At 36.4% G+C, this 13,359-nt stretch overlaps 1 protein-coding gene across 1 annotated transcript in view; it reads left to right on the forward strand.

Annotated features, from left to right (window-relative positions):
• The window catches only part of plxnb1a (plexin b1a), an 84,547-nt gene that overhangs the window by 59,863 nt on the left and 11,325 nt on the right, over positions 1-13,359 (forward strand). The window contains exons 11-26 of the mRNA XM_016457652.1: positions 75-755; positions 2,280-2,414; positions 3,248-3,370; positions 4,100-4,193; positions 4,269-4,435; positions 5,982-6,133; positions 6,277-6,382; positions 7,448-7,584; positions 7,876-8,055; positions 8,642-8,855; positions 8,979-9,221; positions 10,360-10,536; positions 10,627-10,775; positions 11,778-11,878; positions 11,967-12,184; positions 12,310-12,488. Of these exons, the coding sequence (XP_016313138.1) occupies positions 75-755; positions 2,280-2,414; positions 3,248-3,370; positions 4,100-4,193; positions 4,269-4,435; positions 5,982-6,133; positions 6,277-6,382; positions 7,448-7,584; positions 7,876-8,055; positions 8,642-8,855; positions 8,979-9,221; positions 10,360-10,536; positions 10,627-10,775; positions 11,778-11,878; positions 11,967-12,184; positions 12,310-12,488 (3,056 nt within the window). The remainder of the gene's footprint in view (positions 1-74; positions 756-2,279; positions 2,415-3,247; positions 3,371-4,099; positions 4,194-4,268; positions 4,436-5,981; positions 6,134-6,276; positions 6,383-7,447; positions 7,585-7,875; positions 8,056-8,641; positions 8,856-8,978; positions 9,222-10,359; positions 10,537-10,626; positions 10,776-11,777; positions 11,879-11,966; positions 12,185-12,309; positions 12,489-13,359) is intronic.

The raw sequence follows: 13,359 nt of genomic DNA on the forward strand, positions 1-13,359 counted from the left end.
TTGATATTAATTTATTTCAGTTGCCATTTATTTCATTTTTCCCCTCATTCTCTCTGTTCTGTGTTCGTCTAAAGTTTTCGCTCACCACGTCTGCTCCTCAAACAATAAAAGACTTTGACGCGTACACATACACCACCTCCACACCCACGACAACAACCCTCTCGACCACTGAGGTTGCCATAACGACCGAAGCCATTGTCATGACTACCCCTCCAGTGACCCCTCCCACTACTCCAGAGCCCACCGCCGCCCCCACAACAACTCTGGAAACCACAACCCCACTCAACCAACCACCCACCACCCCCAACCACGCTACAACCTCCTCTACGCACCCATCCAGTGCCACTACAGAGTCAACCGATACCATCACAGAGGCCACGACCCTATCGAAAAATGCCTCTTGGATGGAGGAGAGCATCCAGGTAGGTTTGCTGTCAACACCGACTCCGCAATCATATGAAGAACTTGTCGGAGTTTCGTCGCATGAAGAGGCCGCTGAAGTGACGCTGCCCACGTTGAGAGCTGGGGAAGTGGTGACGATGGGGCCGTTGATTGAAGCGCTGCCCTCATCCTCCTCTGAAGTGGTTACCCTCTCGCAGGCGGAGATGGATGTAGATGCACTTATAGACACGGGCGTCCCTGTGTTGTCAGCCAGCGCCCCCTCTGGCGACGGCGAGGCAGGGCCTGATTCATCCGATTTCCCCCTCGCTCCAGACACAGACTACCAGTCCGACTCAGCTGACCTTTTCCTCCTGGTGAGTGTGGTTCCTCGGGCCAACTCTGCTCGCATGTAGCGCTGTAGATCCTGGAGGTTGAACGTACCTAAAGCGTAAATTACATGCGTGAATGATGGGATATATAATTAAATAGATGAAAGCAGTTCTGCTCTATTACTAATTCGACCATAATTATATATTAAAGTCATTTAATGTCACAACATTAAAGCAATGTTCTGGGTTCATGATGATGCACAGAAATTAATTTTGACTCGTTCATCAGTTTGTAAAAAACAAGCAAAAATCTGGGTTACAGTAATGCTCTTGCAGTTTAAATGGATAGTTCACCATAAAAAAAAGAAAATTCTGTCGTCATTTACTCACTCTCATGTCGTTGCAAACCTGTATGACTTACTGTGGAAAAATGATTTTGAAAAATGTTTCTTCTGTTTTTGTTCATACAATGAAAGTTAATGGGGTCCAAACATGTTGTTTTGGACCCCATTGACTTACATTTTAAATACAAAAACACCTTGTAAAAGAAACACTTTTCAAATTTTTTACTTTTTCTGAACTGTCCATTTAACTAAGTATAGAGTGTAACACAGGTTCCGGTAGTAAAAATCCCATTTTTTTCTATAGGGTAATTTTTAACATAAACTTATCAACAAAAAACTTTGAAGACAGACCTACTGTGAGCTACATATGGTATATGCTTTTGTTGAAGCCATCAGCCATCATTATTTCAGCCTATTTCTTTAATCATGTTTAGCAGCAGAATACCTGGTTTAAAAAAAGGAAATACATTACCCATGATTCTTCAAAAAAAAAAAAAATCTCCACCTATCAGGGAATTAAAGCAAGCAAAGAGCACCAAAAGAGCTCTTTAGTGCCCGCCCACTCCAATGAAGCACCACAAATCACACAATAGTCAGTCTCCCTATGCTCTCAAACTGGTAAATATTGTAGTAATTGTAAAATATACTATTTCTGTGTGTATGTATGAATTTACAGGCCCATAAATGTATCCAAGCATCCATCATTTTTCACCATGTCATTCACAATGCTTAATGGGATTGTAGTTCTTTCCCTCATTAAAGCTGATAAGTACACAGTAATGTACTTTTGTCTTTTTTTTTTTTTTGCTTCAAATCAACGTTTTTAATGTTGTTACTCACCTCGTAACTGGTTGATATGGTTCATGGATTATAACTCTTTAACAAAGACTTTTTTAAACCCCTATGGGAAAAATTAACAGAAAAAAAATACTTCCAGAACCAGTGCCGCTGAAAAGTTGGGAGGGATACTGTTGCCCTGTATTGAACCCAGAACATTTCTTTAATCATTTAATTAGCTTCTGGTGGCTGTTCCCCATGTGCTTTTTTTTTGTCCATTTTGTTTTTCATTAAATCTTAGTTTAACACACTCACTTTTGTTGTGCTGCCATTCTGCTTGTTATACATGTTGCTGTAATATAGCAGAAGCTGAAAGATATTCCACATCTGCTCTTTTCGAAGCCGTGGTGTGTGTAATTTAGTGTGTTGTCCATCTGTGTGTGATCAGGAAGAGGAGAGTTTACTCGTGAGCAGAGGTCCTCACGCCTGTCCGTGTGTGGAGGGCATCCAGGGCAGCTTGCTCCTACCTGTCAATGTCGAGAGGAAGATCACACTGCTGGGACGCAACTTACACTTCTATCAGGTAATGCAACGTCTTGAGGCTTGTTGGGGCTTGACTATGAGAATAATGACTGGTAATGCTCACATAGACAGCAAGGGGCTGTCTGACTGACATGCACAGCAACCAACGGTGTTTTTTTACGGGACATTTAGGGGAGAGTACATCTGAAACCAATCATCCCACATTAATTGACTGATGTGCAACATTGTGGAGACTGCACAGCAGTCTCAGTGAAGGCAAGACTATAAATTAGTAGAACAAAGTTGTCAGTTGTGCTTGAGGGTTATAAAAATTATAAACTGAATAGGTTTGAATGTTTATGTGAATAGTTGTTCTTAGAAGTCTGGTAACCTCTGGCCCCACACTAACATAAACCTGCATTAAAGTTTGGGGTCAGTAAGATTTTTCAATGGAATTTTTCAAATAAGTCTCTTCTGCTCACTAAGGCTGCATTTATTTGATTGAAAAATACAGTAAAACAGTAATACTGTGAAATATAAACATTTTTATGAAATTACTGTTTTCTATTTTAAAAATGTATTTTATTTCTCTAATGTCAAAGCTGGATTTTCAGCATCTTTACTCCAGTCTTCAGTGTCACATGATCCTTCATAAATCATTCTAATATACTGATTTGATGCTCAAGAAACATTTTTATTATCATCAATGTTGAAAACAGTTTAGCTGCTTAATATTTTTGTGGAAACCATGATGCATTTTTTTTTCATGAATCTTTGATTAATTGAAAGTTCAAAAGATTTGTGATTATTGGGTGTATTATGTTATCTGATTTATTGATGAAATGTTCAAAATATGTAGACCATAAAAAGAATATATCTGTGTGTGTTTTTAAGGACAAAGATCTTGATTATCAGTGTGTGTTGGTGATTGAGGGCCGATTGGTGGTGGTGGATGCTTTTGTGGAAGTGGACGACACTCAGCCATCTTTGTTCTTCATTACCTGCCAGCTACACCAGGTCTGATAAAAAAAAAAAAAAAATCTGTAAAAATATGGTTAATGCATTCATTTGAAGACATTTTCCATATTGATTTTTTTATACGTGTTTTACCTGCATTTTGAATTTTAGCACTTCATTGCGTTGTGTTTTAGAGTTAGATTTAATGGAAGTATTTAGAATTAATGGAAATGTCTGTAAAAATTACTGGGCAAGGTCCTGGCAGAAAATTACCTGTATATTTTCTTCTTTTTTTTTAACAATGTACATTAGCATCTTTGACGTCCTGTTATAGTTTTTATGTTTTGAATTACTTTTTTTATATATATATATTTTTTTTTATTAATTTATTTATTTTTTTTTATTTGAAGTTTTAGTAATTGTGTTGTTCATTTTTTATGCTTATATCCTTTTTATTAATTTTCATTTTATTTATTTTAGCACATCAAGTTATATTAAAAGAAAATGTGAAATGTTGCCTTGGCAACTAGCTGAAATAAAATGTTTACTTTTTCTTTTTTTCCCATTATATAATAACTATATATATATATAACTATAATATAATTTAACAGTAATTGTGTTGCTAGCACAACCCATATGTGGCAGTATTACAGGTGCATCTCAATAAATTAGAATGTCGTGGAAAAGTTAATTTATTTCAGTACATTAAATAACTGTTACACACAGAATGTGCCTGTGAAGCTTTGTTATGGTGTTTAAAATGATTGTGATTGCATTTCGGTTTCAAAGTACTCTTACTCGGCTGCCGTGGAGGAATACAGGAGCATGATCTCAGTCAGGAGGAGGGACTCTTTCCAGATGGATTACCCAGAGGACCTGCATGGTACGTCACCCATTGTTTGCTGAGTTTATGAATGTGCTGTACTCTGTTTGTGTCACGTGTGTTTTGTCTTTGCAGTACGGCTGTATAACTGCTCCGTGGACCGGTCCGACTGCAGTCGCTGTCACACGGCCGATCAGCAGTACAGATGTGTGTGGTGTGAAGGGTCTCGCTCCAGCTGCGTCTACAGGAGCTCCTGCACCGAGCACGTCCAGCAGACCTGTCCTGCTCCTCACATACACACGGTGAGGGACACGCATGTTTACTTTTGCTTTTTGTGAGCCGTTAACACTATACTCAGTATTGTGATAGATATTTTTCCCTCCATTTAATTCACTAGAAGATCTTCAGCTGTTTATTTTCATGTGAACTGTCCCTTTAAGAACTTGGAATAAACCTGCTAGGCTAAACTGCATTGTAAAAGGATTTTTCTTCACTATCTGAAATATACATTGTGGTCCTTTAAGGACTGACCCTAGTCCTTGTGCTTTTCCTTGCTGACCCTTGTGTTTGTACAATAATTGTTTTGTCCATTAGATGTATAAATCAGAGCATAACAGATCACAATATTTCAACTGACATGATTAGCGAAATGACCTCATAGATGTTTGCGTGCAGGGACTCAAGCTTTTTACTTAAGAAAATGTGAGTAATATTGTTAGGGTGTTGTGGTTGGTTGGCATGCTATCGTTATAAGGTTGCTAAGGTGTTCAGTTCGGTTGCTAGGTTTCTCTAGCTGGTTGCTAGGTGGAAAATTAAATGAAATTAAATACTTTTAATGAAAGTAATTAATACTTTTATTTAGCAAGGAGGCATTAAATTGATCAAAGGTAACAGTAAAGACATGTATAATTTTACAAAAGATTTCTATTTCAAATGAATGCTGTTCTTTGAAACTTTGTTTGTCAAAGCGATAAAAAATGGAAAAAAGGATAAAAATGGTTTAGCAAGAATGAATGAAATGCAAGGAATTTTACATTGAAAAAAGCAACTTTTTACATTGCAAAAATTTATTTTCTTAGTGTTTTGTCTTGTCATCCTTAAAACAAAAAAAAAGTTTTTTTAAGAGTATAGATTTTAATGTTTATTTTTAATTTTAAAATATTAAAACATTTTATATAGTGGGATTAATGCTTCAAATGAGAAAAAAAACTTTTTTAAATAATAATAATCATGTGTAAGACTGTCATGTGTTACACTGGAAAACAAGACAAAATATTATGTATTTTCAGGGGTTTTAATATGATGAGATCAATGGTGTCACACCACACAAATTAAAGGAAGAAAAAGGAAATAAAGTAAATATAGTGAGATTTGTTACATTTTTCGGTAGAGATTTCTATTTTAAAAAAATTATCACGGTTTCCACAAAATATTAACCAGCACAACTCTTTTTAACATTGATAATAATCTGAAATTAATCTTGAGCAGCAAATCAGCATATTAAAATGATTTCTGAAGGATTATGTGACACTGAAGACTGGAGTAATGATGCTGAAAATTCAGCTTTGATCACAGGAATAAATTACATTTTATAATATATTATTAACATAGAAAACAGCAGTTTTAAATTGTAATAATAATTCACAATATTCCAGTTTTCCTGCATTTTTAATCAAATAAATGAAGCCTTGGTGAGCATAAGAGACTTATTTTAAAAATATTTTACAAAATCTTACCAACCCCAAACTTTTGAACAGTAGTGTAGTGTTTCGGGTCTCTAATTCAATGCACATCCATGGCTTTGTCATCACTGAGTAACTTCATTACACATTTTCTGGTTTATTGCAGATTGAGCCTCTTTCTGGTCCAGTGGAGGGTGGCACAGTGCTCACCGTGTCTGGCTCTAATCTAGGTCAGAGAGCTGAAGACATCCAGCACTCTGTGACTGTAGCCGGAGTCCCCTGCACGGTCATCCCCGACAGATACGAGGTGTCCTCCAGGTAATATGATACGAGTATGAGTGAGGGCATGCTGTATATTACTGGCACTCATTAATGACATTGTATAAATGGCTTCCACAGTGTGATGAAGAGTATTGACCCAGTGCACTGATTAATGGGAGGTCTCTTTGTGTGCCTGTTAGTATTGTTTGTGAGACCACAGCGAGCGCAGGGGAACAGAGCAGCCACGTCTCGGTTCAGGTTAAAGGCGGAGGAATCGGGCAATCTGCCCAGCGCTTCCGTTACCAGGTAACCATTAATCCAACAGGCCACAACAGGGATAAAAATTGTTCAGCGAGAATGAATAACATGCAAGGAATTCATCCTGTATTTATTAAAGGCAGGGAGGTTTTTGGCCATTTTAAAACAACTTTTACTTACTTTTACTTAAAACTTTATTATTATTATTTTAAAAAATTGTGAAATGTATTAAGTTTTGTTTAATGTTTATTTAAATTTTAAAAGGCATTTTTGAAAAAATAAATATAGTGGGATTAATGCTTCAAACAAGAAAAAACGTTCAAATATGGTGAAAAAAGCGTAAAAAGTTATGAATAGATATATAAATATATATTTTTTATTTATTTATTTATTTTGCTTTAAAAATGATTTTTAGATATATTTACTGGAAAATAAGACATTTAATTTTTTTCAATTTTTTAATGTGTAAGTCTTATACAATTCAATAAAGTAGGTGTGTCTTATTTTAAAGATTTATAGATATTTTTACTGGAAAACGACCTAAATGTTATGTATTTTTCAGGGGCTTTAATAGGATGAGATTATTGTTATAACAACGCACAAATTAAAGAAAAAATATGGAATTGAAAAATGAAATCTAGTGAGATTTAAAAACAATTTGCTAATGAAGTTATTTAAAGAAAATGTTATTAAAATATTTTAAAAATGTGTAAGTCTTACTCAATTAAATATAGTAAATGCATCTTATTTGAAGGGTTTTTAGATAAATGTACTGGAAAAAGACCAAAATATGCATTATTCAGGGGCTTTAATAGGGTCAGATTTGTATGTAAAGGGGGAAAAAAGGAAATAACAAAAGGAAATATGGTGAGCTTTTATGGTTAAAACAAGATAAAAAAAAAGTATTAAAAATATATTTCTTAAATGTAAAAATCTTATACAATTCAGTTACGTAAATCTATCTTATTTTAAGGATTTTTAGATAGTTTTCCTGGAAAACAAAAATGTATTATTCAGGGCTTTAACAGGATGAGGTCTTTGTGTAACAGCACACATGTATAAAGCAGTGTTTTCTAATATGTGTGTGTGCGTGTTCTGTTTTCTAAACTCAAGGACCCAGTGTTATTGGGAGTGTCTCCACTGAAAGGCCCAATGTCGGGCGGCACATCACTCACCATCACGGGACAGAACCTTCTGACAGGCCGTTCCAGCGAGATCAGCATCCTGATTGGTGGAGTCCCATGTTACATGTAAGTGACTGTGTAGAGCAGCGTCCTCTACGGCCGTCCAGTCAGACAGAAGTCATCAGTAAATTATTATTATTATTATTATATCATGTCAGCTGATTATGTGATACATAATTAATCATCCGTCTGTTAATGTTGCAAGTCTTTATAGATCTAAAACAATGAGCTGTGTTCTAAATACATCAATTCATAAATCTAATATACTCCATACATTACTCAGGATTTATTGTCATTCATGACTATTCACATTTGGCAACACTGAGTTCAGAGTTTTAGTAGTCTGTGTCTTAACAGTTCTCCCAAGCAGTACAACAACGAACATGTAGAGTGTGTGACTGGAGGGAGTAACCGAACCGGAGAGAGCGGCGTTACAGTGCGCTTTGGTAGAGCTGAGCGCTACCTACAGGAAGTCCTCTATCAATACACCCCAGACCCCAATGTAACCCATGCTGCTCCCTCCAAAAGTTTCATCAGGTGAGAAACGTGACATGTATTCTAAAGAATTTAAGTATAGTTTGCTTCAAATAATAAAAAACATTTTGCCAATGTATTGTTTTCTTATTTTTTTTTAACAAGTCTTATTCAATTAAATTAAGTAAATTAATCTTGTTTTAATTATTTTATTTTATTTTTAAAAACTAAGTAAGAATAAGAAATTAAGACTTGGGACTAATTTATGTAGAATATTTGCCGCAAATGTGAGCAGTCATGTATGTGTCAGTGTATTTATCTGTCTGATTTCAGAAATTTGTCTATAAATTGTCTTTTTGTATGAGTATGTTAACATAGTATGCTTTATGCAATCTTTTTTATTTCAAAAGTTCAAGAAAAAATATGAATATGATTTCTTATATTAAAAACTCTTTATTGTGATTTACAGAAGGGTTGTAGATTGGTAATATAATTTATGTTATATATTTGACACATGCACAGTTGCACCAATTAGCAAATTAATGCTTTGCAATATTTGTTTCCATGATCTGTGATTTGGAAATAAAAAATGAGTTATTAGTCCAGCATATGTAATAACCATCTCATGAATCATATGTGTTTGTCTAAGCGGGGGCCGTATCATTCGAGTGTCTGGCCAGCATCTGGACGTGGTACAGGAGCCTCGTATCCACGTGACCCTGACCCCTCTGGAGCCGCACTCACAGAAGAGGAAGAGGAGGAGGAGGAGGAGGAGCAGTGTGGATTACAGTCTCCTCAGAAGAGCTCGGCGGATCGTCCCAGAGCCCAACTGTCCTGAAGATAGTCTCTGTGTCGTCAAACAGGTAAGAGTTCACACAAGTGAGTCTGTGCTTGTGCCTTCTCACAAACAAACTGTCCAATATTCACATGTCAGTTATTATAACACAGTTTTTCACCTGGTTTCCTCATGTCCTGTTCCTGATCAGGTGGAGGAGCGGTGCACAGTGAACAGCTCAACTCTGATCCTGTGTCCCACTCCGGAGGTGGGACCCGAGGCCCTGCGTGCTGCTGTCAGTGTGCATTTCCTCCTGGATAACCTGCACTTTGAGTTTGAGGCGGTCAGCGGCAGCCCCTTCAGTTATGAGCCCAATCCTGTTCTTCATAGCCTCAATCAACACGACCCCAGCAAACCCTTCAGACACAAACCCGGCAGCATCATCTCTGTGGAGGTCAGGCCCTTCTCACCCATGTATTAATGCACAGAAGATTGTTGTTTTGTTATTTAAAAAACATATTGTAACTCTATAATTCAAATCCCTAAAACTAATAATAGTTAATATAACTGAACTGTATATTATTATATTATATTATATTATATTATAATACCAGCCTAGATTTATTATTTTAAAATTACAATAAAAGTTTATTTAATAAAACTAAAAATTATTGCCGTTATTACCATGAAAACAGAACCAGGGTTATTATAGTTAACTAAAACCATGAAAAAGATTTTTCCTACTAAAAATAAAATAAACTTCAACTGAAATTAAATAAAGTATTTTTTTTTTAAGTTTAACTTGAATCAAATTACTACAACTAAAACTGGCATTAATAAAAAAAAATATTTATTTATTTATTAAAAAACATAAATGTATAAACATGTAAAAAAAATGTAATTACTAATAAAAATGACAAAACAACAAATTTACTAAAATTTTGACTAAAATTAAAATGAAAACAGAAAATCCCAAAATAAAACTAATTCTAAATAATAAAAACTATAATAGTATCTAAATGAAACTGAGTTTTGAGTTATAAATGTTCAGAACTCAAAACATCCTTACCAGCACAAGTATCATATCATATATCATATCATATCATATCATAACCGTTTGTTCTGGTCCTCAGATCTGATTGGCTGAGAGGTCTTTCCAGCCAAGACATATTCACCCAATATCGCCACGGGAACAGTTTGTCTCACTCCGCTTGCAGCATTTCTCACAGCGAGTGTCATGGTGGACGCCCAAATCCACTATAATTTTACAAATACTACTGTTGTTGTGTGTAATTTGTAGTTTTAAGAGTTTTTTTAGGTGAGAATGTAGTTGTTTAAAGCTAAAGTTCAATTTAATAAAATTACAAATTCAATTACAATTCATTATTAACATTATTATATTATATTATATTATATTTTTTAAATTTAATAAAAATAAATTATGCAATAAAAAAAAAGATTGCATTGTGCTATGAAAACATACTGTAACTCTAGTTTGGGATCTCTTCTCCTCTCTGTGTTAATACACAATAGATTCTTTTGTTATTTACACACTTGAATGGCCCATGAACTTGTCTGAATTTGGATTCTAGGGGGAGAATCTGGACTTGGCCATGTCTAAGGACGAGGTGGTTGCTCTGATTAGTGATGGAGAGTGTGCTGTGAAGACTTTAACCAGAAACCACCTGTACTGTGAGCCGCCGACACAGCAGCCATCAGTGGCAGCGCTAAAGAGACGAGAGGCCGCCAACACGCTCCCAGAGTTCACTGTATGCCAACTTGTATCTGAACTTTTATTCATTTTGTGGAGTGTCCCATGATACGATATGGAAATCAGTTTTTTGTGTATGTTTGTGTAGGTGAGGATGGGGAATCTGAACTTTTCTCTGGGACGGGTGCAGTATGATTCTCAGGGCCCGGCTGCGTTCCCTCTGGAGGCCCAGGTGGGAGTCGGGGTGGGAGCCTCCATCATGGCTCTTATTGTGCTGGTTATCGTACTCATATACAGGTATTCCCGTACAGATTATTCAGTTTATCACTGATTATAGACATGCATTGGGATCAAAAAGTCTGAGAAAGCTAGTAAAAGTAGCACATTTTTAAAATTATATTATCTTTATTTTTATATATGTATTATTTATTGCAATCAAGATTATTTCAATGTGTTATGAAAACAGTGTTCAGAACTTAAAACATATATATTATAGTATATTATAACCTACCTATAATACCTACCTCAATTTCTTTCTTTACAATAAAGTTTTGATATATACTGTATAATTAATTATAATTAAGACATTATTTAAATTAATAGTTGATTAATATAATAATAATAATAATAATACAATTCATTAACCTCCACAAGTTCTGAAGCATATATCTAACAAATATGTTAGATTTAAAGTATTTTCTCAGACATTTGGACACCACTGTACAGTACATATGTTTATGCTTGGCATGCTTTCTTCTCAAAACTTACAATAAATCAGATGACTAGGATGTGCAGTTGAGAATAAACAGACATTACCAGACTCAGCAGTGTGTCGTTTTTTTTATATTTGTGACCCTGGAGCACAAAACCAGTCTTAAGTCGCTGGGGTATATTTGTAGCAATAGCAAAAATACATTGTATGGGTCAAAATTATTGATTTTTATTTTATGCCAAAAATCATTAGGACATTAAGTAAAGATCATGTTCCATGAAGATATTTTGTAAATTTCCTACTGTAAATATATAAAAACTACATTTTTAATTAGTAATATGCATTGCTAAGAACTTCATTTGGACAACTTTAAAGGCGATTTTCTCAATATTTAGATTTTTTTTTTGCACCCTCAGTTGCACCCCAGATTTTTAAATAGTTGCATGTCGGCCAGATATTGTCCTATCCTAACAAACCATACATCAATGGAAAGCTTATTTATTCAGCTTTCAGATGTTGTATAAATCCCAATTTCAAAAACATGACCCTTACGACTGGTGTTGTGTGTTTGTGTGTGTGTTTAACAGGAGGAAAAGCAAGCAAGCACTGAGAGACTATAAGAAAGTCCAGATCCAACTGGAGAATTTGGAGACGAGTGTCCGAGACCGCTGTAAAAAGGAGTTCACAGGTCAGAAGCTCCCACATGAACATCAGCCAGACTCTGCCGACATGCTTGAAATGCCTTATAATAAACTTTGTGTGTGTACTATGCGCAGATCTGATGACTGAGATGATGGATGTGTCCAGTGATCTCATGGGCTCTGGGATTCCAGTCCTGGATTATCGAAAATACTCAGAGAGGATTTTCTTCCCTGGTCACAATGATTCTCCTCTGAGACGGGACCTTGACATTCCCGCCTGTCGCCGGGCCACAGTGGAACAAGGCCTGGTTCAGCTCTCTAACCTGCTAAACAGCAAACTGTTCCTCACCAAGGTGGGCTTTCCTTAAACCTCTGAGAAAGAATTATTCAAACAACCAAACTGGATTATATAGACCATTAAGGTTTTAAGGTTGGTTGTGTCTTCATTTCATAAACGTCATATACTTCTTCTCTACAGTTCATCCACACTCTGGAAGCCCAGCGGACCTTCTCTCCACGGGACAGGGCGTATGTGGCCTCCCTCCTCACGGTGGCGCTGCATGGCAAGCTGGAGTATTTCACCGACATCCTAAAGACTCTGCTTAGTCACCTGGTGGAGCAGTACACCACTAAAAACCCCAAACTCATGCTGCGCAGGTCAGTAGTGATGAGTCTCTCAGATTTTAAAAGGGTCATATGATGCTGCTAGAAAGAACATTATTTTGTGTATTTGGTGTAATGAAATGTGTTTATGTGGTTTAAGGTTAAAAAACATTATTTTCCAGATACTGTACATTATTGTTTCTCCTCTATGCCCCGCCTTTCTGAAACGCGTCGATTTTTACAAAGTTCATCGGTCTGAAAAGCGAGGTGTGCTCTGATTGGCCAGCTATCCAGTGCGTTGTGATTGGCCGAATACCTCAGGCATGTGACGGAAATGTTACGCCCCTTACCATACTGTGATGCCGTGTCCCGGCACGACGAGACAAAACCAATAAAACCCATTATAAACGAGGCATTCGTTGCATCCAGTGGGGACATAATTACGAATTATAATGACTTATACTGTCTTTTAACGCATTGCGTTGCATCGCGCCGCGTAAACATAAAACCATGTCTGCATTTGTGATCGGAGAAATGGCAAACAACGAGCACTACTCTACACTGCTCAAAACTCGCGTTTGAATCATCTTGGGAGAGTAGAAATTTAATTATTTTAAATTCTTTAAATATAAAAACGTACTTACAGTCTGTGAGTCAGAACAGCCGGCATTGTAGTCTACTCTCCCAAGATCAGGAAACATTCCTCCGTAAAATGCGCTGGACACATCTGAATATTTTGGCGCTTTTCCACTGCATGGTACGGCTCGGTACGGTTCACTTTTTGGGGGTTTTCCACTGGGTACAGTACCCGGTACCTGGTACTTATTTTAGTACCACCTCGGTTGGGGTTCCAAGTGAACCGTACCGTTACCAAAACGTGACGTGTAAACTCTGCTGATCACGGATTGGCCGGAGAGAATCGTCA

The sequence above is a fragment of the Sinocyclocheilus anshuiensis genome, unplaced genomic scaffold (genome assembly GCF_001515605.1).
Source record: "Sinocyclocheilus anshuiensis isolate Anshui unplaced genomic scaffold, SAMN03320099.WGS_v1.1 scaffold201, whole genome shotgun sequence".
Classification (NCBI taxonomy): Eukaryota; Metazoa; Chordata; class Actinopteri; order Cypriniformes; family Cyprinidae; genus Sinocyclocheilus; species Sinocyclocheilus anshuiensis.